The sequence below is a fragment of the Pagrus pagrus genome (genome assembly GCF_965226575.1).
Source record: "Pagrus pagrus genome assembly, chromosome: 10".
In the NCBI taxonomy this organism is placed as follows: Eukaryota; Metazoa; Chordata; class Actinopteri; order Spariformes; family Sparidae; genus Pagrus; species Pagrus pagrus.
The window spans coordinates 27,482,065-27,509,621 of NC_140194.1; the positions used below are offsets into that span (position 1 = coordinate 27,482,065).

Here is a 27,557-nt window from a genome sequence, read left to right on the forward strand (position 1 = left end):
AATCACCTCTGTATTGTATCCTGTTTTTAGACTTTTGAGCTACCTTTGATTTCTGGCCATTTCTTACAAATTAAATCTTTGAAGTGAAGCAGCAACAGTATATTATGTTGGGCTGCATTAGCAGTAACTAGATAATAGTGTGAGAGAGTGTCTCTGGAGGAAATGGATCTATACAGACATTTTTATCGAAGTACACATGCATAACCCATATAAATGAAGTTGTTAGTCGTATAATGCCATATTCTTGTTACATAAATATATGTAAAGCACTTGTATGTGCTGTGTAAGCTCCTCACAGTGCAAACAAGAACATTCACATCAGTTTTATTAGGTCACTGTTTTAAGTTATTACAATACTAAGTACTCTTTTTTTAAGAGTTAATTGTAAAGATGTAGATCAGTTGTACATGTGTATAATAAAGTCCTGTGTGCGCTGTGTACAAAAATACATGTAAATAAACTTTTTTTGTACAAAGCTGAATATGAACATTTTTTTAAACATTGCTAAGCTCTGAACAGAAGTGATTTTGATAAATATTACAACAGGAACATGTTTGTGTTGGATAACATCAGAACAAAAAAGTACCAGCTGTATAGTTAAAGACACACGTCAAAACTCTAAAGTAAGTTCACTTTAGACAGCTTCTCTGCATGAACGTTTGTCGACAGCTGTTCAGAGGAAGTCCATCTCTGGGCTGAGGCTGTGAGGATCCAGGTGCACAGAGAGAGCGGCTGCCACTTCTGGGTCCAGGTCTGCACACTGAGACTCCAGCTAGAGCAGGAAACCCACCAGCAGACAGACCAGACAGGGACAAGGGACAGACAAGGAGGGACAAAGACAACATAACATGAGTGAATATTGCCAATTTAAGATCTGTATAAAAAGTATGTGTTTGTTGGTTACCGGTGTGAGTTGGCTGGAGGACAGAGCAGCTGGAGGCGTCTGTGAGATCACTCTCAGAAGAAACTGCTTGGCGTTGCTCAGCATCTGGAAAGGCTCCATCTGACAAAACAACTCATAGATTAGACATCAGGACAATGTCAATGGTTCGAGTTACACTGTCATCACTCTGATATAATCCGTCTATGAGGCTCAGTCACCTGATTGTCAAAGCGTTCAGTGCTTGGTCTCAGTCTGTGACCTTCTAGGAAAAGCTGCATCAGACTGATGTAGCAGAGGACAGCAGTATGGAGGAACCCTGGACAACACACAGCTCTCTGCTGCAGCTCAGCACTCTGCTGGAGCAACAGGCTGAAAAAACACATACACAGTGTAATAAAACAACAGTTTAAATCTATTCGCTGAATGACGGTCTAACTACAGCTAGTATACAGGGACTAAGGGTAGAAATATGATGCTCCTAAAAATGCGGAGAAAAAAAACTAACCTGTAAAAGGCCCAAGGCATCAGTTGAATAAACTCATCTGATGTTACCATGGTAATCGACTGGTAAACACTTTGCTCTAGAGTTGGGGAAAAAAAGATACATCACTAATTTAACAATGCAGAAATATACTGACGGCAAAAAGGTATGGTAATACTAACATTAGATTTTATCTGCCAAATAGTGACTACTTGGCTCAACTGGCAACGAAGTAGCTGAGATGTGATTATAGAAGATACACACTGTACCGTTTGATTTAAAGATGAGCAGCCAGTCAACGGAGTCCACCAACACACACAGAAGCTCTGTGCATAAAGTCCTGGTTTTCTGATGGCTCTTCTCCTACACACATAATCATACACAAAATAAGTGTTTTTAAAGGATTAACTACCATTGGGGAGACATTTTGGGGAAATAATGAGGACGAACAATAACAGACCATACATGTTTATGGCCTTTTCTATTTTTAAGTGTAACCCCAGCTCTGAACTACTGCTCATTGTTTTAATTTTCATAGACAAGCTGCACATCATTTACAAGTGGTCATATACTTGGGTTCATTTGTGTCACACTGTTTATGTGCTTTGTTCAAAGCTTAAACTATAAAAAAGTAAGGTGAAGTTGGCCTGAAGGACTGTGTTCAGCCTAGACTCGTGTCAAACCATTGCATTCTCTTGAAATAGTTCAACATTTCCAGAAATATGCTGATAAGACTTCTTTGAGAGATAGATGAGATGATTAATACCACTCTCATAGCTATACACTTAATATAGATCAAATAAAATGAAGCAATACAAATATAACAAGGTCAGCAGTACAAAATACTTCCATCAAAATTTTTGAGCATGGTCCTTCCTGCTATTTCTAAATAGGGTGGTTGTCTCCAGGCTTAATATTGTGTCATAAAGAAGTGCTACATAAACACATTAGTCAGACCTTGTACAGTATGTGAGAATGCATGCTGCTTATTAGGGTTGTTAACCTGAGGTAGGCCTCAAAGACTTACCTGTCACTATAACTTGATTTAAATCCCAACTGCTTCACTACATCTACCCTACACCTGAACACAACCTGTGGATGGATTGGGACAGTGCAAGGTTAATTACCTGAGGATACAGCAGTGCTAACAGATAGTCGTTTACACACAGGAAAAGCAGAAAAACCAGCACCTGGAAGAAGAAAAGAGACGGCAGCAGGTAAACATGTGCAATGTGGAAAACATAAAAAGCAAGTGTGGATGGCTGGTCGCTGGTTTGAATCCCGGGCTCCCCCAGCTGCATGTCAAAGTGTCCTTGAGCAAGATACTGAACCCCAAATTGCTCCTGATGAGCAGTTGGCACCTTGCATGGAGGCCACTGCCATCAGTGTATGAATGTGTGTGTGAATGGGTGAATGTGACAAGTGTTGTAAAGCGCTCTGAGTGGTCAGTAGACTGGAAAAGCACTATAGAAATGCAAGTCCATTTAAGTGCATGTCAAAACTAAATTATCTACATTTGAAATGTGCATTTTTAAACAGCAGAAGCACTTGTGAGGCCCAGAGGTTGGAGTCTCATATATAGTACAAAGGCTTGAAATGGCCCAGTAATATTAATCAGCATGCAGCTGAACCACATATCATGTTTATTTTTATTTATGACCAGGGATAATGAACAAGAGTATTATTTTTGGAGCTGAGTTTACCGACCAATACTGGCTGCCATTACCTATATGACAAGAATTCAACATTGTTCATCTTGGTAGCATCATACTAGCTGTGACTTACTGTATATAAAGATCAAGTTTTTGAATGGAATGAATATAACAAAGTTCTTTACTCTCACCTGTCTGTGCTGTGTGCCCCTCTCTGCTCGCAGCACATTAAGGGCAGCACTGAAGTCCTGGTTGTTGCACCCTCTGCCCTGCCAGACATGGTGCAGACTGGCAGCCAACAGCAGAGCTGACGCTGCAGGCACTGGTGACAATGACCGACCCTTCTCTAAACTGAACACAGGACAGAATTAACTACAAATTAGAGCCTGGTGGTTGTATGCTTCTGTGAACCAGTCAAGTTGCACTTTATATCCATGTGTGTTCTGACTCATATAATATATGTAGTGACGACTTCGAATTTAATAAAAGGGTATTAAATGTAGTTCTTGTTGAAATGGAAGTAATCACTATATTGACATGTATGATTCCAGAGAATAATTTCCAGTGAAAAACCTGCTGACTCTCTCACAGTTTGTATGTGTTCTGGTCGATAAAGCTAAGTCTGATAGAACATGAAGAAGCTACAAATTCTAAAACTTGGCTGCTGTACACACACGTTCAACCCGGCAGCACAGAAGATCTTTACAGTCACCGCAGTTTCAAGGTGGGCCCCTGAGGTTAGTGTCACCAATTCACTATCTGACCAAATGAGAAATATGGTCACAATCTCCCTTTCATTTTATCCAACTAAAAATCTTGGCATAATTAGTGTACAGATTTTTTGGTTGTGGCCAAAAATGTGTTTTGTGAGGTCACAGCGGCGCTGCCCTCTGACTGTTAAATACTGATCAGTTTATCCGTCGGTCCAAGTGGATGTTTATGCCACATTTAAAGAAATTACCTCAAGCATTCCTGGGATATTGCATTAAAAAAATGGGCCAGACGAATGGACAGACAACTTCACAAAATCACTTGAAAATCACCTTAATATGAGCCAGGGGAAAAAATTCACACTGTAATTGATTTTTCTCATTATGCAATCTGTATCTAACTTATAAACCCCCCTTCTTTTACTTATTTGTTTCTCTTTCATTCTTCTCTTCATATTGAACCCGACTTCAAACACCTTCCTGTACAACTCCGGGGTCTATGAGGTATAGACAAAGCTAGTGTAGTTTGGGGGCGACTGGGACAAGAACGTACGATACACAACTCTATCATAATGTGCTTTGTAAACTTGTCATATATGTTGTGCACTCAAGAATCACAATTTTTTTTTTTACTTGTTTAAAATTCAATAAAGATATTCTTGAGAAAAAACACTGACACTGTAAGAGAAGCCAAAAGATCCAGAGGAGACTACATTCTACCTATTCTTCTGATTCCTTACACTAATGGATGGAGTGAAGTGGATCAGTGATTCAGAGCTGGTGGTTATAAAAATGTGGTTTTACCTGCAGGCCCACGTCTGATAGTCAGTGAGGAGCTGCAGCTGCTCTGGTACAGGCTCTCCATCACTTAGACGATGCCAGAGTGACAACATTACTGGAGAAAGGCGCTCCCACCAGTGCTAAACACACACATGCAAACACACACACACAATGTCATAGTGTAAATTAATCCTAAGCCTACAAAACAAAAACATTTATAGGTTAGCATTAGTACTGATTTCACAAACTCAGGGAAAATAACTAATATAAAATAACTAAATGCAGGACCATTTTTACTCATGTTACATCTGTCTCACCAAGTCATATAAGTCGTGAATTTAACCTCCAATTAAACAAATCGGTAGTTTTTATTTTTCAAGAATCTTCGAGAATGACTGTTTATAACAACATACATAAAGGCAGACTGCTGCATTAGAATCTAGAAAGTGATAATGCAGTTCATTAGCTGTATGGAGAACAAACAGTACCACTGTGGAGACCAGGAGCAGAGGACAGCGTAGACTGATCTGAGACCAGGCTTTGTTGACTTCTTCTGCTGCGCGTCCACAGCGTACACTGGCACATAACACACCCTGGACAGGAAACACAGACAGCAGACTTACTCTCCCAGGAGCTCGTTGACATACAGTAAGAAATGTACCTCAGCTGTGATTTCTCTTCAGACTTTGGTAAAGTGATTCTCACTTTCAGGAGGTGTGCTGTTAGATGGCAGGACAGCAAGCCGGCTGGAGAACACACCTTCCTCTAATGCATGAACAGAAGTGGCCGGCATTAAGTCAGTTTTACTAAAGAGAAAGAAATGTACTAAAACCTGATAGGAACAAGAACTCAGCAGCTTACCTGATGATGGTTGACATGTTTTATCAGATTGTTACACTCCAGAGTCCTCCTCCCTCCTTCAGTCTTTACTTTAATGAATAACACCGCTGGGAGAGCCAGCAGTACTCTGTGACACATTAAAACAGCTTTTAGCGGCTGTCCATCATAATAGAGATGATCTGTATGACATATTTGTGTGCGTACCTGTTCCATGTGTTCAGAGTGAGTTGCAGGCTGAGCTCGGTGCTGATGCTCGGTGAAGCTGAGGTCACTGTGGAGGAGCATCTCTCAGACACAAACTCAAACAGGAAGTCGGCCACATCCGCTCTGCTTCTACAGCTGCCACAGAGGTCAGTCACTTCCATCTCATAGATAAGCTCCTACACAAACAATGATTAAACACCACCTTCACAAGTGCATCTTTTTACCTTTGCACTATGAATGTTAAAGGAAAAGTTCACCCAAAAATGAAAATTTTGTAATCTCCTCACTCTCCACCCTTGTTATTTACACTTTTAATGAGCAATAGAGCTTGTGCAATGTGCACCCACTTCAGATGGGGTGCGCGCTAACGTTCTTAGCTCAGCAGCTACACTGAAGATTTCAGCTTCAAAATGTTATTTACGTGTTTTCAAATCAATTTGGGATCTCAGGGCTTCTTGGGACTTGGATCACACTGAACACGCTGTATGGAGCCAGTTTCTGTTTGTGTTTTTGTTTTTATTAACTTGTTGTTGTTTTTTAAAAAGGTTTTGAAACAACTCCCCATCTACTTCAGTTGTTTAAGGAAACACTGCAACGCTGTTTTGCTGTGAAGCTCATGAAATGTTCTGTGGACTACGAAATGTCAACCGACTTTTCATCAGCATGGCGTTGAGAAGATAATGATGGAATGTATATGTTTGGGTGAACTGTGCCTTTAAGAACCACACCATTACATTTATAAACTGGTTTTACTTATGTCAGCTGACCTGAAGTCACACACATATGCAGTGTACACACCTGTAGTCTGGACAGGATGTCTGGCAGACTGGTTCCTTTTTCTGACACGCAGTGACCTAACTGTTCCAGGCTCTGTTTGCTGTTGACAGAAAATGAACAGAAGAACACTTTTACTAAAGATGGAAATAACAATGAGCATTTATTTGTATTAGTTTTTTCTTATTTCATTGTAAGGTTAAACAAAGGGAGGAACACACTCTACTTGTAACCTCTGCATTAAATCTCTCAATTCTCATAAACTGCCCTCTTTCTGAGGTTGTCACAATACTGGAATTTAAAACTTCAATACAATACTAGTATGATAAAAATGATACGAAGTCCTACTCAAGTCCAAATCGGCTAAAATCCAAATCAGCAGGTGAAACTTTCAAAATAACGAAATCAGCAAACAAACAAACAACAGGACAAACAATGATATAAAAATAACAGAGCGGCTAGCTAGTTATCTCGCTGACTTCCTTCCTCCCTCTCTGACTTATCATCTAGTGTTTTATGTGTTGTCCTTGAATAAAATGACAGATTTCTCTGGGTTTACATTTGAGTGCAAGTGCACAGTTCAACAAAATTTATAACAAAGGTCTAGTTGTTTTTACTAATTTGAGTGTGGAAATGTTACATATTATATCCTTAAGCCCAGTGTCAGCAAAGTAAAACCACTTGGAATTATGCAGAATCTTTTAATAAAAAAAAACAATAATCTGTATACGCCTCAGGTGTCATTCATGCTGACCTCTACGCTAACCTTTTTTGAAAGGTTTCTCCTGAAAAAGACGTGAATGAAACTAGCATGCAGAATTCAGCTCAACAATACAAAGAAGTCTATCACAATGTAATGCCTTCTCTAAGTTTGTTTGTGTGCAGTAACGGTACAGATGTACACCCACCCTAAGTGCTGGTCCATGATGGCATTAAGCAGATGAGAGCAGAGGCTCCTCATGTCTCCTCCACAGCCTCCCTGTTCCTCCGGACGAGGCAGGTAGAGCTCCAAGCAGGCCCACTGCTGGTACTCCTGACTACACACAGTTATTAGGGGTATATTTTGACTTTATTTCCACTGTATGTCTAATGGCACCTACGAGGTTATGTGTGTTTCCTGTCTTACCGTTCTGGGTCTGACAGGGCGTCTTCACTTCTCTGTACTCGGAGCTCATTAGCCAGCCATTCTGAGAACAAGAGCTTGACAAACATAACACAGGTTGAGGATAATTTTTTCAACATTAACATCAATCCAACATTTGATTTTATTTCATACACTGATTGCTCTCTAAGGCTCACTAAACATACTCTAATTCAAAACGAACTAAACCAAGACTTCATTGAAATGAGGAGGCAAACAAGCCAGTGGAGCTATGTCACCTGATACTGTGGTATGTCTCCTAGCTGATAGAAAGCAGGGTGCCTCCACAGATGCCAAGCAGTCTTTCTCCATGTGTTGTTAGTGTCCGTGGCACTGCTCCACAGGCCAGGCAGGTTCTCCTCCTGGTATTCACTTACTGGACTAGCGTCAGTGATAGGAGCTCTTCTGGCTTCAGGCAACAGTCTTGGGATGAGGTACAGGAGCTGAACACACACAGTTATGTGTAGAGTTAAAGTAGTGCAATGATATGATAATAAAATAAGAATGAAAATTATGAAGGCATACTGGCATTAATAGACTCCTTGTCCCCATCCTCACTCACAATGGATCACATTGATTTCAGACTTTTGTGTTTGACTGGAAACCTGAATTCATCTGTCTACATTTCTGGCTTTTTGTTTGATGTTTTCTTTTTATTTACACGTAATACTAAGTGGCTGTAATTTGCTTTGCTCTGTGTGTGTGTGTGTGTGTGTGTGTGTGTGTGTGTGTCAGAGAATTGCATATTAATTTAAATTTAAATTGGATTCTGCAAAGTAAGTACAGAGAGCTGTATATTGTAATCAGGGTGTCTTCAGGTATCAGACACTTGAATTCAAAGCTTTTTAAGGTTAATCTACATTTTGCCAACAGGTAAGTTTAAGTATTAGGTATAAAGTCACTATTAGGTTCAGTGGTATGCTTACATTTTGTTACATCAGAAATGTGGATTTGCACACAGTTTGTAAATAATAGAAAAGATCAATGGAATTAGATGAAAACTTTATAGCATTCAAGGCCTCACATATTTATAATCTAGGACTATTTAATTAATACTTACTTACTAAATACTTTTTAGGCCTGATATTTATCAAATTGAATTTTTGATATTTTAAGACCCTGTGTCATGTACGTGGCCTGTGGAAAACATGATTAATTGATTAATAATCGACAGAAAATTATCAGCAGTTTTGAAAAATGATTAATCTTTTAATAAGTCATTTATTAAGGAAAAGGGCAAACAATTCTCTGGTTCCAGATTCATAAATGTGAGAATCTGCTGCTTTTCTCTCTTTAACATCATTACATCATTACATCATTACATCATCATCATCATCATCATAAAATGAATATCGCTGGGTAAGGATGCATATATATCACTATTTTCTGACATTTCATAGACTAAGTGGCAAATCAATTGCTTGAAAGTATTATCATTATACAGCTCTGGCGAAAAAAAGCAGTAAGTTGCAAGATGTAATTGATAAATTTGATAAAAATTGTCAATATCCATTTAGCAAAAGATTGGAGAGAGTGTGGCATAGTCCGATGCACCTGTTCACGTATTTAAACACGTTAACAGTTTCTGCTGTTGCTTTATCAAGGCTCGTAAGTAAAAGGTGGGAATATTTCCCTTTCCTGACAAGCCTGATACGTAAGTGTTATGACCATTTTATATGATACAAAGAGGTACCTTCTTATAGAAGCCGCTGAGGATATAGTCCTGCTGTTGTTGCTGAGGCAATGAGTCCCCTCTGCACATCCCATAACTCACAGCTGCCACACACAACCTGGACAGCAACAACAAGACTGTGAGTCAAGGTGGCAGCTAGATGTTGGACACATGCTCAACAACAAGTCTATAATGAATCAGCTGAAGTTTGTAACCTCACCTGACACAGAAGACCATGTTAGCGTGTGTGCTGCAGACGAGCGTCGAGCTCAGAGCTTCTCCAACAGGTACTGGCTCAGGCAGAGTGGGCGGGACCAGCTGAACTAGAGGACCGTGGGACATGGAGTTGTGGAGGTGGACTACGAATGCTGCCAGGCCGAGTAAGTGGGCAGCGCTCAGTGAAGAGCCCTTATTGAGAGAAGAGGTTTTTAAAACTGACAACAGAATGTACTGATTTAAGTACAGAAGGGAATGAAGCAGTGTATTGTTTTTTATCATGCGTGAAGACAAACGGAGAATTAACTGAGGAGAGTTTCTGAATATAGATTTATGTACCTGGTTATGAAAGAGGTCCCAAAGTCTGTGTATAAGGCTGGAGAGGAGCGGTGTATTACCAAGCAGCACACTGACAAACCTGGAGGCCCACAGGCTCTGTCTGGACAGGCAAGATTATCTGGTGAGTGGTACACCACATGCTGAATCTGTTCACTTACAGACCTGTGCTCTGAAAACTACTACTCACTTGTTAGGAGGGTTAGCTCTTGAAGCATCTAACATGCACTGGCAGAAGTTTCTTAGGATCATGTTGACGACCTGAGGATACGAGGGAGCGATTCTTTTAAGAATACATATAATTACAGACATACATATAGCCCACGGACTACAGCAGAATTGGAAATCAAAACATGAAAACAAAGAAGACAATGAATTTCATCAGTGCATACTTTAACATGGAGCTCAGAGGATGGAGGACTGTTTATGTCAAGTTTGATAACTGACAGTCCAATCAGCTCATCGGAACAGGCAGGAAAGACGACACCGAGAGTGTGTGAGATCCTGGACAGCTGGGCTGACATCTCTGAGGATAAATGACCAATGTGACAAGTATGGAAATTAGGGATTCTGAGGTCAGGGATGTGACTGAACAGACAGTGGAAGAAACTGAACATCCATCACAGAAAAAAAAGCGAGTTGTAGAAATCATTGGAACTCAAGACGGCCATGATATACATGTTCTTTACAAGTGTAGGTAAACTTCTGACCATCAGAATAAATACACACAGACTGGTGTTGGTATATTTCTATTATCTGAATAATCATGAATCGGGATTAACTCTGAATAACCTCTGATGAGTGACCTGAAAAAGCTGTCTCTAACGTACAGACCTGCTGTATAATTATTTCCTGATTTATCTTGAATTGCAACCAGGGGGAGCCCACACATTTGGAGATAAAGTGCCACCATTTATGTATCCTTTAATTGTGCAGGAGGACCGCACAACTGATTATTTTTTCCTTATTTTTTTCACAAAAAAAGATATTCACTTAAAAAAGACGTGTCTCATTTGTTATGCAGTTTTCTTTCAACTCTTCATTTTTGCTCTTTATAAACTCATATCTCATTCGCTGTTGCCAGCCTCCATTCACATCTGAATTAACAGTTCAGGATTATCCGTACGTTAAAAGAAACATTATATGAGTGTGAGTATCATTAGTGTCTTATTGCATAGCATCAAATCATGAAGTCCTTTTCATGACCAAAGAATATCAAGCACGCGAGTGCATGCGTGTGTGTGTGTGTGTGTGTGTGTGTGTGTGTGTGTGTGTGTGTGTGTGTGTGTGTGTGTGTGTGTGTGTGTGTGTGTGTGTGTGTGTGATGTGCTGTATCTCCAAAATCTGCCTACCTCCATCATTTCCCTCAACAAGCAGCTGTTTGAACTCCTGCAGCTGAACCTTCAGGACCTCCAGAGGATCATCATTAGTGTCCAAACACACTGCACTACCTGAAAACACAACCAAGTGTAAATTAAAGCCATCTGTCTTTTAGTTACCGTTACTACTGTACAACATCACATCTATCTTTGAGGAGATTTCATGCTGTTCACATGCTGTCCCACTCTGGGGTATTATAGATGAGACATTCACTCACAAATATCGTCTTGTCTGTATAACAAAAACCTGCTAAACTACTATGCTGCCGATATATATCAGATGTCCTCAGTTTCAAAAATGTACATTATAATGATTTGGAGTAAAATAAATCATTGAGAAATGAGTGATACAAAGAATACCCACAGTCCTGCTGCCTCCGTTTCTGGCAGGACTCCACATAAGATGAATACTGTGCAGCAGGGATCTTATCTGCTCTGAATACAGACAAACAACTGTCAGAACAGTGAAAAAACACATGGTAATTACAAATAACCATTATTGGTCAAGTATAACATTAGCAGTCAGAGGGTTATTCTTATTAGGCTGATGTCTCAAAAGTTGGTATACAGAGAGATAACACTGAACTAGAAGCGCTATAATGCATATTTCACAAATTTCTGGTAAAAACTTACTTTTTCAGAACTTCTATGAAACTCATCCGACTATCAGGTTTCACAGGCAGCTGTGAGTGAAAGACAGGTGAACTTGATTTAATGTTATGATGCGAAGATTTAAATAAATCACAAAATAACTTACACATCGGAGAATCTGTCGATCAAACAAACAAGGTGCTCACCACTCTCGGTGTCAGCAGAGCAGGGAGAAATCGTGTCAGGAAATATGGCCTCCGGAAAATACTGTGTAGACAGAGGTGCCAATGACCTGTCACGTCTCTCGCTAATTTAATTTTGTACATGAACCCCAGATTTTTAAAAGGACCCTCATATACTCTGATGTAGCTGATCATCTGACTGATTACCTGGCCTCCATGACTGTGGCAGAGATTCTTCCTGTGCTTGCAAACAAAGACACTGCCTTCTCCACGTCCTGGACAGCCTGGCACTGGGGCTGCACATGCAAACATGATACTGTTATACTGTGTAGATATAAAAAAAACATATCTGAAGTTTTTTAGTACACACAATATTTCTGGAGCTGCACAGCAAAACAATATTGCAAAATTCTCCTAAACAACTGAAGGAGATGGGGACTTGATTTAAATTGTAAAAAAGCCCAGAGATCCCAAATTGATTTGAAAAGACGTTATGAATTTATTTTTTAAGCCAAATATTAATATTAAGTAGGTCCCACTTTTGCCGCTAAAACAGCTTTGACCCATCAAGGCATGGACTCCATAAGACCTCTGAAGGTATGCTGTGGTATCTGGCACATTAGCAGCAGATCCTTTAAGTCCTGTAAGTTGCGAGATGGGGCCTCAAAAGAATTTATCCACAATTTTACAGACGCTTCTTTCACAATGGGTCTATTGTTGTTTTCTCTTCTGTTACAACTGTTTGCGTGCATTCGTAATGTGAAACGTGACGTCAATGACGTACAACATAAAGCTTCAGATAAAAATCACAGACAGGTATTACTGGCTCAATAATTATTTTACCAGGTCCTTTTTTCATTTTGTTTTTATATTATCTTGTTATTAGCCTGTTTTCTGAGCCCAAATAATAAAACAGCCTTAAGGGTGTTCTATACTATCATGCTGGGGCCTCAGTGATTCAACAGGTGTCATTCACAAACAAACCACTGGGTGTCACTGTTACCTGCACTGATGCAACACCTGCACCAGAAACATCCTCGTATAAACCCATATCCTCCACTGACTCCTGCACACAAACAGACACACACACAAACGTATAAAACATCATAAAAACACATATGGGAGTACTGTCTAGTACAGACTCTATTGGATTGTAAGAAATGATCACAGGGACACTAACCATAATAAAATCATCATGTTGTGTTACTGTTGTGGTGTTAATATGAAACATTTTAAATAAAGTTATTATTTATTTTACCCATACTCTTACCTTGAGGTCAGCCAGTCTGGTCTTGGCCAGAGAGACGTACTCCATCAGGAGGCTGCGGTGTTTCACGGGTACATATGGAGGGTGCAGGATGTGAACCTACCAGGTAAAAATGACACAGTTAAAGGTCACAGCTGGTTTCCAGTGGTTTTTTACACTGTAACTGTATCTTTTTAGCTCCTGACTTGGTGCCAGTTTTGAGTCTAGCACAGAGTACAGACCAACAGTGGAAGAAGTACTCAGATCTTTTACTGAAATGAAAGTACCAATATCACTATCGAAACATTATCCATTACATGTAAAGGTCCATTGATACAAAATATTACTCAAGTAAAACTACAGAAGTATTAGCAACTAAATATCAAAGTAAGTACTGGTAACACAGTAAAATGTTGTCTGTGACTGGGTTCAGGTCCTTCCAAAGTGTCAAACCAAAAATCCGGTGGGTGGAGGAATTATGAATGGGAGTGGAAAGAGGAAAAAAGTCATAGTACACAAGTTTGAATTCATTCATTCATTATTTTTGTCTTGTCTGTGAAATGATGAATAATTTGACCTCTTTGAACCACGAGCATTTATTATTAATAGTTACATGAAACCATCTGAGAAGTTTTGAGGGATAGATAAGTAGACAATGTTTTCTAAGGGGTCATGAGCCAAAAAATTATGTATTCTGAAAAGTAAAGGTTACTATAGCTGTCAGATAAATGCAGTGCAGTAATAAAATGTTCCCCACTGAAATGTGATGCAGCATAAAATGGAAATAGTCAAGTAAAAGATTGTTCAAGTAGTTATGGTATGTTACACTGCATCCACCACATATCATATGTATTTTTCCATTTATCTCTCTTTTAACATGTCCTCTTCTGAAACCTGTTGTATCCAGTTGGCCTTTGGGCATAATCAAATGTCTATTGACATCAACATTAATGACATTTTACTAATGTCTGAGACATTAATGCCAGTGTCACCTTGAGGTACTGTGGGGGTTCAAAAGGCACAAGGTCAGAGAGGAACTTCAGCAGGAACACCAGAGATTTCTTACTAGCTGCATGGCAGCCACTGCCTCCACCGAAAGACATCTGAGAGGGCAGAAAAGAAGAATGCTACTTGTAAAAATTATCAACTTAAACGTGCAGAGAGAATAATTAAGCTCTATAGATCTATATCATCACATAAGGATTAAAACTCCACAATACTTTGGGTTAAATACCTTCCAAAATGTTACACATTTCAACATTAGATTCTAATAGATTTAAGACAAAAGTTGACTATCAGCTCTAAATGAAAATCATAAAACACTTTTAACCAAATATCCAATAAATGGTGCTTAATATTAGCAGCACCAATCCAAACATATCAATAAACTATGAGCTGGTGTTAAAAAGCCGACATAAAAACCTTGAACCAGTCGCTGTAGGACGGGAAGATGCTGGCTCCCTCTAGCGCTCCCTGTCGAGCCAATAGGAAGGCAGTTATCATGTTCTCTAGGTCATAGCCTTCAAATGCAGAGCTCAGCAGTCTGGACAGCAGCACTAAATAAGGAAGGGAAACACAACAGACATGACAAAGCTTATTGACACTGGAGTCAATACGACTACAAGTCCTTCTTACACTATGTATGTATCCCTTTGTGTAAATTCAAGTCTGATATATTAGTTGACTGGTGCAGGAAATCAAGCTTTAATTAAAAATACTAAATACAGTAATGCCATATATTAGGTCCATGTATTATGTGTTAGTTAATAGTTAATAAGGCTCTTATAAGTCCTGATGAGAAGTGTTAAAAATAGCAACACAAACACAGTTATTGTTAGAGTACAGAACATTTATAAGCACTTCACATTAAAATAAGCCATATGAGTGTCTTATAATTGTTTATAATAGCATTACACATTTAACTTTAGTTCAACTTTAAAGGGTATAATTTTGAGTTTGTAACTTTTAACAGACCTTTTATCTCTTTAATACTATTATTAACACTTATAGTCTCATCAACAATTAATAATGTTAATAAGAATCTTACAAAGACATTATTGCCTATAAACATATGCTTATTACAAGGACCTTACCCTAAGCATTACCCTAAATACCCGTTTATGAGAAACTGCTGACCTTTGTACATTCTAATGTAACTATCTGAAAAAACACAATTGAAATGTTTATTATTTTGCTGGATTTGAATGAAAACTGAATTATTTAGTGTTATAATATGAAAGTGGATGATGCATTTCATTATTTTTTTCTTACATCAAACAGGTCAAATGTATTCTTAGCACAGAATAATGGCACTTGGAAGGTTTAATCCCATGCATCAGTAAAAGCCAGTTTGCATTAGTTAGTTTACCTCTCAGGCTGGGCTGGGCACAGGGGTTGTAAACCAGCAGAGTAGAGAGGAAGCACAGGACGAGTTTCCAGTTAACCTCGTGGGTTTCCAATACCTGCTGCAGGTGACACAGCAGCTGCTCCACACTGAAGATCACCGCCAGCTTTTACACAAGCACAGCAACAAGACAGATGAGTTACAGCTGTTCGTCGCAGCTAAGAACATCTTCATTGATAAATCAATACTCTCAGCACTGTGTTGCTCTGGGCTGAAGGCTGCACACAAATACAGCAATGACACTATCTGTGTTCACAGCAGAGCAGTGAGGCTGGTGACTGCTGACATTATGTGCAGTTTGGACTGGGCTGTATATATATAATACATGGTTATTGTGATATGACAATATATCTTATCTTAGATTTTAGATATCATCATATCATAAGTCATAAGTGCTGTCTTTACCTGGCTTTATTTTTTAGTTGCTTTACAGTAAAGTGATGTTATTTTCTGAACATTGTTGCAATTTCTATATCGAGGTATTTGGTTAAAAACATTGTAATATTTGATATCTTTGCTCTGTCCTAGCATTTACAAACTTTGGAGGAGATTTCAAAATATCAAGATAGACACTGTGTATCATGATATAGACTTAAATTATTGCTGTATTATCGCCTAGCCCTATTATGTAAAGAAATAGCATAACATAAAGAAATCCACAGTCAGCCACTAACAGAGACACTAGCAGTCAGAAGTCCACAGACGGCTATGAAATCAAACAGCAAGAGAGTCAGACTAAGATCAGAGAATATTAATTTATCTTGGCGAACTTCATTATATGTGAAGGCTTATAAATGGGCTACATGAAACACTTACCTTACGGAAAAGGCAGGTGACCAATCGGCTGGCTTTTGCAAAGGTCCATTCGTTCTGCAGAGTGATGGCATCTGATACTGAGGACGTATGACTTCATGTTACACTTCAGCTTTGCAGAAATAATCTTTGTAACCATTATGAAAGCAGCATGTGCTCGACATCAGGATACTTATTTTAAAGTCTTCCCAAACCTGCATTTTCTTACAGCTTTGAAGATCTCACTGTGTTTTGTTTACAGCAAAATTTAAGTATAAGTGTTGTCAAGCGAAAACAGTATCAAGCTCATGATACCTGATATTTGATTCATGCTTTTATAACTAGCAGGTTGGACTAATGCAATGCCCTTTTCACTGGTCAACCAAAAAAGTTAATAGGAAAACTCCAGCTAGTTCAGAATTCTGCTGCCAGACTGCTGACAAAAACTAGAAAGATTGTACATTACTCCTGTTTTGGCTACCCAACACTGGCTCCCTGTTTCTTCTAGATTTAATTTTAAGATTCTTAATGACATGACATTAAACTGTCAACCAACAACAGCTATTAGTTACTCTAATGCTGGTATTTTACTGTTTCTAAATTGGCCTGTGGAACACGCTGCCCAGTAACATTAGCACTGTTGAACAGTTTTTAAAAAATCAGCTTAAGACCTAGGCAGCCATTCAGTCTAGTAAATGTTCCACGTTACGTTTTCTCTCTTTGAACTATTTTTATGCATCTGCCTTTTTATTTGTTCTTTTCAATTTTTATGAAAATATTTATCTTTTTGTACTGTTTTTCTATTGTTTGGTTTTTAAAGCCTTGAAAAAACTGAAAAGCAGTTTGAGCTGCATTTTATGTTTGAAAGGTGCCATATAAATGTTGTTGTTGTTAAAAAAATGTCAATAACTTGTCTTTACCTGTTAGTCGAGGCTTGTAAGTGAGAGTATATGTGAGGGAGTGTGTGAAGAAACACCGAAGGCCATCCTCTGATGCTGAACCTCCACACAATGAAGCATCAAACATCTGAATCCTGTATAAAACACAGGGCAGAGGAGTAAGACATGCTGTGGCAATAAATAAAATGCATAATGTAGAATATAACCATGTTTAAAGCCTTAATTAAAAACTTATTTATATAAACTCTGAGACTGAGAAGGGCTGTGCACAGTGTTATACTGTGAGTGGCTGCTTTCTTAGAATACCTCCATGTTTAAAATGAACAGCTTTCTGCTGCAGACAGAGTCAAGGGGCTGTGAGTCAATGTGTGAAGTATGCACACTGAGCAGAGAGAGCCAGTTACTGTTACTGTTCCACTTATTTAAGCAGTGTGATCACAGGTGCCAGGTGCTCTGCTTCAGCATTTCAGGACCAGACACGCGCGCCAGGAATGTTCACACTCCAGTGTCAGAGTTTACTCCGAACAAGGTAGAACAGAAAAATCATGCAGTCAGCTGCCGTCCTGCTGGATTAGAGTGTTTCAAAAAATGTGGTTAAGCTGCCAGACAACAAATCTGCACAGAAAATCTGGTGAGGTGCATCTTTAGAAGTTAATCAGCTACAGTAACAGATGAAGCTAAAGTGGACATGAGCTCAAAACTGGACAACTGAAGAGCAAAGAAACATTAGCTGGACCAGCAAAATCCTGTTTTCTGTTGTGACACGACAGAAGCTGCTCAGCATGAATATACAGGAGCTGCATCCTTATGGGTTTTAAGGCTTTTGCCCAAAATCAGTTGCAGGCTAGTAATTTTGATAAGAATGCTTTCAGGTGATAGTAATCACCTGGAAAAATCAGGAAATATTGCATGAACATTGTATTTGAGGTATCTGCTTTTATGCTGTCATCAGTAACACATACATCAACTGGATTAGAAGTGATACTATTAGTCTAATCATAACAAAAAAATCTGCAAAAAATCTATCTGCAACAATCCTGAAAAACAAGTATTCCCTTTAGTCATTCATTAGTGCTTCATTCTCAATTGGTAAGACTTTTCGCTTTTCTTTTGAAGATCTTTGGGTCTTTGGGGTTTCAACTGTTGGTCAGAAAATATAAACTCAAGTCATTTAAATTGTCACAGAGGAAAGCTCTAAATGGTCATGGATCAAACAAATTATCACAAGTTAAGTTACAACATCACAAGTTATTCATGTCATTATCATAGAATAACAAATGTTGTTTTCCCGAGATGCCACATTTTAAAGGATGTCTGCTATTGCTATTTCATACAAATAAATAATGTCCTTGTATATTGCTAATTGTCTGTGTATGTTCTCTGTCATGTCTTGTTTGTATTCAGATCTCGTTCTTTAGACAGAGACCTCAGACTCATATTTACTATCTGATTTCATTAAGGTGAACAAGACAAAATAAAAGACCCCGAACCATAGCTCAGCCCCTGCTCCGGCTGTCTTCAGCATTGGACTCTTTTCCACAGTGTCTAGAAGCCCTGGAGAAGACAGACAGAAAAACAATGAAATGTTAAAAAGCAAGGAAAAAAGGAAAGTACTAAAATGACACTTAGACATCTTCGCAGTTAAAGAAGTCGAAAAGAGCTTTCCAGGCCCAGAGGTGTGACTCAAAGTGCTTTTGTAAATATTTCATCAGCACAGGGCAGAGTAAGATTGACAGGGATAAGTAGACTCACAGAAGAGCATGTCGTCCAGCACCGAGCAGCACAGCAGGGAGATCCTCTTGTCTGCAGCTGCTGGCTCGTGGCTCCGCTCAAAACCATTTTCCACCAAGACTCCAACCACAGCTAAAAGACAGAAAATCTATTATAAGCATTACCCTTAGCAGCAGCATGTCTTTTGGTTGCTTTTCTTTTGTAGCTTAGGTGGTCTCAGTTAAAGGACCAAATCCTGGCAGTGAAAATCACTTGCTCTATACAGTGAGCAAGTGATTGGAATATAACATGTCTTGATGATGATAATGTACAATTCTAGCTCAAGTTTACACATTATCTATTCTTTAAAAATGTAATGAAAATGTTTAAGTAACCATGTGGTGTTGGGTTACAAATGTAATCTCTGTTGCCCTTTTGTGCAACAATGTGTAAGAGGAAAGGGCAACAAAGACAATATTTGTGTATAATATAATAATATGTTCAATGTTCAATGCTAGTCATGACATTTTGGGAAATGTACTTCTTGCCAAGATGCCAAGACAATCGATAGCAGCCTCATCTCTGTATATGTATGTTAGCTTTGCTTAATATGAAAGCTGAAAGTAGGGAGAAACAGCTAGTAGACACACATGAGATCGGTACTGATCATACAGAGTTACAAGGTTACAAAGCGTACTCTACAAAATGTTGAACTTCTCTTTTAATGCTGATACAGAGTTGGTGTTCTTCTGCAGACCCATTATGAAATCAGTCCCAGCACTCTCCAGTTTTTCCTCTATATACAAATTTCAGCTTCGCACCTCCGCTTAGAGTTGAGTAGAGTAGAGTAGAGTGCTTTGTTTCATCTTTATCCTTATATTATTTCTGAGCAATGGAAGCTTCATATCTACATCAATTAACACACCTGCAAATAAAGCATAGGAACAGAAAGGAGAGGACACCTCCTTATGACTTTTAAATGTAACGTTTTATCATTTAGCACTTTCACACACTTGTCAGTAAAGCTTAGAAACGGAGAGGACATCGTCTTATAGGTTTAGGACTATATTTAGGACTAAAGTTTTATTTTTTTCCTCGCTATACTTACACGTCATATCCAGGCTACCCTGAATATGTCAGCTAAATGATTATAACAACAAGCATTATTATTATTCTGAAAAAACAAAAACAAAAAAAAAAACAGATGAAATCATTAGATGAATGAACGAACACACATCTTCTATGAAGCACAACTACAACTAGCAAAAGTAGTCTGTGTGCTTACTTGACAACACTTTTAGTTGAACTTGTCTGGTCTCCTCTTCTCCTTCAGGAGGTGTCCAGCCACAGAGAGCCTTCAACTGAGACACCAACCACACTCTGACTCCTTCATCACTGAACGGAGAAAAAAAAACAAGAGGACAGAACTGAGCAAGGGGTTAAAGATAATTTTCTGCAGAGAAGTGTAGGTGTCGGTTATGCTTTTAACTTTTACTATCCTCAAACTCTGATTGACTTGATATCATGATATCTTACTCCGATATCTTTCTTTGTGAACTCGGTGTATAATTTGAAGATGGCTCTCACTACACCCACACAGGGGCGCTGCAACAGCAAAACTGACAGCAAAGTGTCTGTGGTTTGATGGGAGTTCAACCATTTCAAGCACTCAAGGTTCATTTATTTGTCATTCTACTATACAAGTTGCCAGACAAAATGCAAGTTCTCCTCCCTTTTTGCTACACAAGAAAAAATATTTTTATGAATTTATCTAGTTTTATTTCCCATCTCTGTCATAACCAGAAAGTCACACATTCAGGTAGAAAATCTCAATTGTTAACTTGCAGCTAAACCCACGTAAATTCAGATTTTTTTTCTTTTTAGAAGACAAATATTTACAGTTGTTGTCAAATGTTTACATACACTTGTAAAGAACATGTACTGTATAATCATGTAATATGTTTGGAGGAAAGAAGGTGAGGCCTTTAACTCCAAGAACACCAAACCTACTATCAAGCATGGTGCTGGTAGTATTATGCTGCCAGTGGATCTGCTGCTCTAAAGACAGTAAATGTAATAATGAAGAAGGAGGATTATCTCCAAATACTTCAGGAAAACCTCAAATCATCAGCAGAAGATTGGGTCTTGGGTGCAGTTGGCTGTTCCAACAGGACAATGATCCCAAACACACATCAAAAGTGGTGAAGGAATGGATCAATCAGGCTGGAATTTAAGTTTTGGAATGGTCTTCCCATGTCCTGACTTGAACCCCATCGAGAACATGTGGACAGTGCTGACGAAACAAGTCTGTGCCAGGAAGCTAACATCTTTAGTTGAACTTCACCAATTCTGTTAAGTAGAGTGGTTAAAAATTCAGCCAGAGGCCTGTCAGAAGCTTGTGGATGGTTATCAAAAGCACCTAATTCATGATTCACATTTTCACAAGACCTATAATAAATTCATTATTGAATCAAACTGCATGAATGTTTTTAGTGACAAAGTAGCTTGTGTTCCACTCATTCCATCGCAGAAAAATGAGAGCTGAAGAAATCATTGGAACTCAAGACTGCCATGATATACATGATCTTAACAAGTGCATGTAAACATTTCACCACGACTGTAAATGCTATTCATTTAGTTGTGCTTGAAGTGCTCAAAAGCAGCTAAGCAGCTTTCTCAATTATGTATTCAGCTTCTCATAAGATTCAAATCCTTGTGTTTGTAGAGCTAAAGATACTGGTTCCATAATTGTTTTATAAACTCAACTCTCTGACTTGTTATCTTATGCAGCCAACAGCTGCATGTTATTAATCCATGTGTGCTCTCAATGAGCTCCACAGAATATGACTGATTCTGGTGCCTTACAAGGGGTCATAAACAGAATTCGCCTGAAAAAAACAAAAAAAAACAACAACAAATTTTTTTTCTTACCTCTCTAAAATGTACTTCAGAGTGAGGATGTTGGAAAGGTGAAGATGATAAACCACCTCCAGTTTGGGTGGCCTCTGTAAAAACACCACACAGAATATTCAATTTACTACATCCATTACATCATCTAAAAAAAGTTTTTCCTATTGTGGCAGTTTAAACCAACTGAAAATGGATAAATAAATATTCTTTGATGCATCAAGATTTTCTTCAGTTTTTACTTTGACTCTGTAAATAACTTTGACTGGAAATCCTAAATAAATGCGATTTGAAGTATTAATTTAATGGACTTAGAAATGGTGCTAAATAGGAATGGGACAATAATATTTTATCATGAAACACTCAGGATAAGGTGATCGTGGTGAATTACCATTGGATCAGATTCGACTGGATGTGTCAATAGTGCGGCTGTGGCTCAGGGGTAGAGCCAGCATCTTTTTATCGGAAGGTTGCTGGTTCGATTCCCCTGGTCTGCATGTTGAAGTGTCCTTGAGCAAGATACTGGACCAAACTGCTCCGGATGTGCTGGTTGGCACCTTGCATGGCAGCCACCGACATCAGTGCATGAATGTATGTATGAATTACTGTAAGTTGCTTTGGACAAAAGCATCTGCCCTAAAATGTAAAATGATTCCAAACTAAAGAACAACAGGGAAGTGAGGTGTCCACTTCCAGACCCTGTTGGAGGAAGGTGTCGGCCCCACAGCTCCAATTTACACGCCCATCTCTGTGACCACCATCCTGTTCTGTTTGCAGAACTGTTGATTGTTTTTCACTAAAAAAGGTTGCTAAAAAAAAAAAAAGTGTCCCATCTGTGATGCAATAAAAAATGATTCCAGGATGCTTTAGTGCCATTTTAGGAGTTTAAAGCATATTTAGATGATTACTGAGATAATATTCAGTGAATCACAATTATTTGGCCCACGATCATCCTATGCCTAGTGTAAGGCATCAGGAGGTAAGTGGGTGGCTGGGGCTCAGGGGTACAGCCAGCGTCTTGTTAGTCAAAGGTCACTGGTTCGATTCCCCTGGTATCAAGATACTGAACTGCTTCTGATGTGCTGGTCAACACCTTGCATGGCAGCCATTGTATGTATGTATGAATTACTGTAAGTCGCTTTGGACAAAAGCGTCTGTTAAATTAACTAAATGTAAATGTGTAAAACTTCATGAGAGGCTAATACCTTTGTTAGGCCTCATACAGAGTGGATGAAATCAACTCTAACAAACACACACCTGATCTTTTCTGTACTCCTGCCAGAGCAGTTTCGGGCAGAAGGCTCCCTGTGATAGCAGTTGCTTGCTGGACTCGAGCAGGACACACAGTTGGACCTAGAGTAAACAGGATGGGGGGATTTCATGTTATCTGTACTCTGAAACAGAATTTTGCAGTAATGAAAGACAAATTCAGGATGGAATTTCTGTGGCTGAACAATATTAAACCACAGAAGTAACAATCCATCCACAGGTGTCATACAGCAACCCTTTTCAACATGCAGAACAGTCAAATTGTGGTGCTAGGGAAGTTTACCAGAAAACACTAAGTCATTGTGCATATGACACAACCACAATGACACACAAACCCAAAAGGCACACATGCATCATACTGTGGAGAAAATACTAAAAGTGTAGCTGAGCTTCTAAACATCCATTTGACTCATTCTATGAAAGAAGAGTGCATGACATTGATCATCTATCATCATATTTCAGCATAAAATGCACATCATATAGTGCATATGATATGCAGTTTGTAATTAGGTCATCTGCTTTTGAGATCAAGCTCTCTTCTGTAAGAGACTTCTGTACAGCAGAACAACAACAGAAAAAAGACGGAGAACAAACAAATGCAGCCATAAAAAAAAGCACATGGACAGAAATAACCACAGAAATATCCAAATCTGGGTCCAAAATTACAAGTTTAGAATCACCCATGTATTTAAAACATAGTGATGGAAGGCAGTCTTCTCAAATCCAGCATTTGCCTGTGTAGTATCACAAGTTAGTCAGCCCTGAGATATGTGGCGCGTTCCAGATCCATACTACTCCCTAATTATTTAAATTATGTACTACACATTAACCATCTGGGTGAAGTGTTTTAGCAGCTGGTATAAAAAAAATACTTTTTACCATCACTTAGTGCACAAGAAGTCATCTTTAGGTGATGAACCCAGGGACAGCATCACATGTTGTACAGAGACTACTTTTGTCTAAATAACACTTGTAGCACGATGTTGATGAGGTAACTAACAGTTTAGATGGTCCTTTAAGTTCGACAAATTCTCCACAGTTAACCAGTGGTTTACTAATGTCTGGGGGTTTGTTTTTTATATTTGCATGAGGGTTCAGCTACAAAACAATAATGCGTCAAATCCTACAGTCGGACACTTACTTGCTGAGAGTAGGTGAGCAGCTCTCTCCTCCTGTCCTCTTCTTCCTTTTCATCCGCAGTTCCAGTGATCTCTATCAGTCTCTCCAGTACCATCTTCACTGCCAGCCCTGCCACAGGGACACCCAGCTGCAAGGCCTGACGCCTCAGCTCACACACTGTCCACGGACAACACAACACATCCTGCAGTTCATAGCATTTACTTTGCAAGCAAACATCTGAAAATGTATAGTTGTTCATGTCTCAGCTGACTCGAATTTCAGATGTTGGACAGTCCAAACACACAACAAACAAAGAATACTTTTCTTTCTACATAGTTTTACAGCTGTTGTGTACAGCAGCAGGTATCTCTGAGCCAGAGTGTCAAATGAGGCGCCATTTCAACTTTTGCCACATTAGAAAAATTCAGGACAGAGGCCATTTCTGAGATTTGGTACTCACCCAGCAGTGAACCTGCAATGGCACATGAGATTCCTTTTGACTCTTTCTGCTCTCCAGTCTGAGAGCGAAAAATGTTGCACAGATCTGGATCCTACAAAAAGTGTAAAAACAGTAATAGAATATCAGAGAGCGGACACTAACTATTTCATTTGAAGAGTTCACTTTACTATCAGTTCCCTCTTCTAAACGGGTTCCCAACCAACGTAGTACTAGCCTACTCCTGATGAAATTTAATGGTGGAGCAGCTTTTCTAAATCTTCTTGAAAACCATTCTGCATTCTGTGTGTCATACATGTATAATTCACCTCACATACTTTTTTACAATAAAGTATCTTTTTGGCCAGTTTTATGCTCTGAAGCAACCTTCCTTTGAGCCACGCAATGCAGAACAGTTTCCAACAAAGCCAATCAAGTGGTACGAAGCTTAAATGCAGTATAATGGCAAGTTATTACATAATCAAATCAAATCAATTTTATTTATATAGCCCAAAATCATAATCCCATTGCCTCAATGAGCTTTACAATCTGTACAGTGAACAACATCCTCTGTCCTTAGACCCTCGAGTCGAGTGAGGAAAAACATCCCTTTTAACAGGGTGGAAAAAAAAGAAGATGGATGAAACCTCAGGAAGAGCCACAGAGGAGGTATCCCTCTCCTAGGACGGACAGACATGCAATATATGTCGCATGTACAGAACAGAACAACAAAATCACAGTTTACAAGTTGCACTGACAGAATATCTGATCCAAATTTTATAATATATGTAAAGTGTGAGGATCCAGGAGATGACTGAGCAGGTCTAGGCATCCCCAAGTGGTGCCTGAGCCACAGGACCTCCTCTCCACCATGGTGACAGAGGAGAGCAATGGCAGTCATCTGACAGTCATGACAATGTCAGTTGTTAAACACCTCTTTCTCAGTACACAAATTAGTAGCATATGTCATTATTATGATAGTTGTATCCATTGCTGAGGAGCCCAGTCGGTTTCTGCCATTATCCTGAAGTCTTTTCACTCACCCCGACCTCCCTGAGCAGACTGCAGAGGTTCTGCTGCTGCCCCAGCAGCTGGATCGTTGCCTCCTGCAGCCGCTGACCATCTTCCTGCTTCGGCCTCTTCAGCACACGACCAGCTGGCCATACAACAGCAGGAAAAACAAAATGCATAGAGTTTTTCAAATGTGATTTTTGCATGGGCACCGTTTAAATAAAAGGTGGCCTAAGTAAGTTGACCTACTTTTAAGACATAACGTATTTATTTACAGATGCCTTTAGCAGGTTATTTCATTGTAAATGACTGTGAATTGGGATGGCTCTATTGAGGGTCAGGCCAAACTTTACTTAAAAAGCTGTTATTTTATAATATCAGTGCCAGAGGCCGAAGCATGATAATACAACGTCAATATCATTCAGTAACGTTAACGTCACAGACGTCAATTAGTATATATCGAGACAATACAATGACATGAACGGGGAGAATATACTGGGTTTATTTCAGACTGTATTCCAGTAACGCAATGTTTAATACACCTAATATAAACGTTAGCTCGGTCCAACTGTCAACTCACCGAGGAGGTTCGACACAGTCCTCTTCTGGGAGACCGAGTCACACGATGCACTGAGTGACATCCCACTTTGTTTTACCTCGCTTCGAGAGACAGTCGACGTTTTAACAAATATGTCTTTTAAAATTAAAACATGAACAGAGCTTTTGGAAATGATTCACGCTACATGACAGCATTACTCCCCTGGTTCGGTTCATCGAGCTGCTGCGGGACTGTTTGGTTCACTCTCTCCTCCATGTTTCCCCTCGCGCTCTTCTCTTTCATTGGTCTACGTTAGAGCCAATCAGGATAGACTATACACAGTTTTACGTCACATGATCAGCACCGAAATAAAATACATAAAATATATTTTTATTTTTCATCATACTATTTTAAAACATCTTTTAATGTATGTATTATTGTATTGTATACAACATTATATTATACTATTTTAAATAAATAATAATTACATTTAGTTTTGTTTTTTTTAATAATTCGTGGCACGTCGATTGCAGCCAGAGCATGACGTCACGTGAAAACTATAAGTTCTGCTGTGGGACAAATAGGAAATACAGTTATAGTTTTAAAGGCCCCCTCTATTTGTTATGTTTTTGGTTTTTTGCAGATTTAAAAGATCAAGTTCAGATGGCCAGTGTCTTCCTCTGCCCGACTGTATTGAATTAAAACAAATCAAACGCATGCATTTATGTATTTGTGGAACAAACTAAATTAGTCAGGGCTTAGCCTACACAACAGATCAATCTCCCCAGACAGGACAGGGGACAAACAGATCAATAGGCCTACACGATACAGAAGGCATGTCATTGCTCTTTCCTCTTTTTTTCAGCTGACAGGCCTGGTGCCATTAGTTGTGTACCATTACCACTGACCCCCTGGAGCAGTCAATTAGACATACTGCATGCTGTCACCACCATCAGTCAGACAGTCTGCTACTACAGAAATAATCACAACACTACATACAGTAAATACATGAATTCTTTTCTGAAAAGTAGTAGACTATTCCTCTGTGGCTATGTTATAAAAGGTGAGCTCCAGGTGAATTTGCTGAACAACATTTTGTGTTCTTTTTGAAAATAATGAGAGAGGCAGAGCGGGTTTTGAAACTCAATCTGAGCTTTTGTTGTGTAGCCTACTTCCCTCCCTTTGAAACACACCCAAAGAGAATAGGAGCATTAGTTCATAGCACTTGTTATGTCATAACAACATCTGCAGTGCATATCATTTTCATTGTCCTGTCTTACCTTTTACACAATTCTATTTATCTTTCAGTGTAAATGTGAACAGGGCACTGCTGTAAAAGTGCGTGTGTGCTCAGCTCTATCTGTATTTATTTAGGTTGAATAAAT

The 27,557-nt window shown here is 39.0% G+C and overlaps 1 protein-coding gene across 2 annotated transcripts; it reads right to left on the reverse strand.

Moving 5' to 3' along the window:
- Positions 1 to 304: 304 nt before the first annotated feature.
- fanca (FA complementation group A) lies at positions 305 to 26,449 on the reverse strand. Of its 2 annotated transcripts, XM_084364423.1 has the most exons (42): positions 26,215 to 26,449; positions 25,667 to 25,779; positions 24,648 to 24,738; positions 24,210 to 24,364; positions 23,057 to 23,152; positions 21,824 to 21,897; positions 20,178 to 20,287; positions 18,935 to 19,045; positions 18,673 to 18,736; positions 17,204 to 17,316; positions 16,308 to 16,384; positions 15,456 to 15,597; positions 14,510 to 14,643; positions 14,080 to 14,190; positions 13,112 to 13,207; positions 12,845 to 12,907; positions 12,049 to 12,137; positions 11,866 to 11,926; positions 11,702 to 11,751; positions 11,433 to 11,503; positions 11,042 to 11,140; positions 10,082 to 10,215; positions 9,880 to 9,950; positions 9,693 to 9,792; positions 9,358 to 9,545; positions 9,159 to 9,255; positions 7,705 to 7,908; positions 7,451 to 7,524; positions 7,233 to 7,361; positions 6,349 to 6,427; positions 5,551 to 5,726; positions 5,368 to 5,473; positions 5,212 to 5,271; positions 4,995 to 5,099; positions 4,531 to 4,646; positions 3,208 to 3,367; positions 2,492 to 2,554; positions 1,634 to 1,727; positions 1,389 to 1,464; positions 1,102 to 1,252; positions 905 to 1,003; positions 305 to 772 (listed from the first exon to the last, which is right to left on the reverse strand). In XM_084364423.1, exons 1-42 carry the CDS (start codon positions 26,273 to 26,275, stop codon positions 674 to 676), a joined length of 4,362 nt encoding a protein of 1,453 aa, XP_084220549.1. In that variant the 5' UTR covers positions 26,276 to 26,449; the 3' UTR covers positions 305 to 673. The 2 variants fall into 2 exon arrangements, with proteins under 2 accessions (XP_084220549.1, XP_084220550.1); XM_084364424.1 differs by lacking the exons at positions 305 to 772; positions 905 to 1,003; positions 1,102 to 1,252; ... (2 more) ...; positions 2,492 to 2,554; positions 3,208 to 3,367 and adding an exon at positions 4,134 to 4,223.
- Positions 26,450 to 27,557: the final 1,108 nt, after the last annotated feature.

Excerpts from the sequence above, each read along its gene's own strand:
- fanca (XM_084364423.1), bottom strand. The coding sequence starts at position 26,275 with ATGTCACTCAGTGCATCGTGTGACTCGGTCTCCCAGAAGAGGACTGTG. Across the intron at positions 24,739-25,666 it reads GTCTGCTCAGGGAGGTCGGG|GATCCAGATCTGTGCAACAT; the intron begins GTGAGTGAAAAG and ends CACTTTTTGTAG. Across the intron at positions 11,504-11,701 it reads TTCATAGAAGTTCTGAAAAA|AGCAGATAAGATCCCTGCTG; the intron begins GTAAGTTTTTAC and ends GTCTGTATTCAG.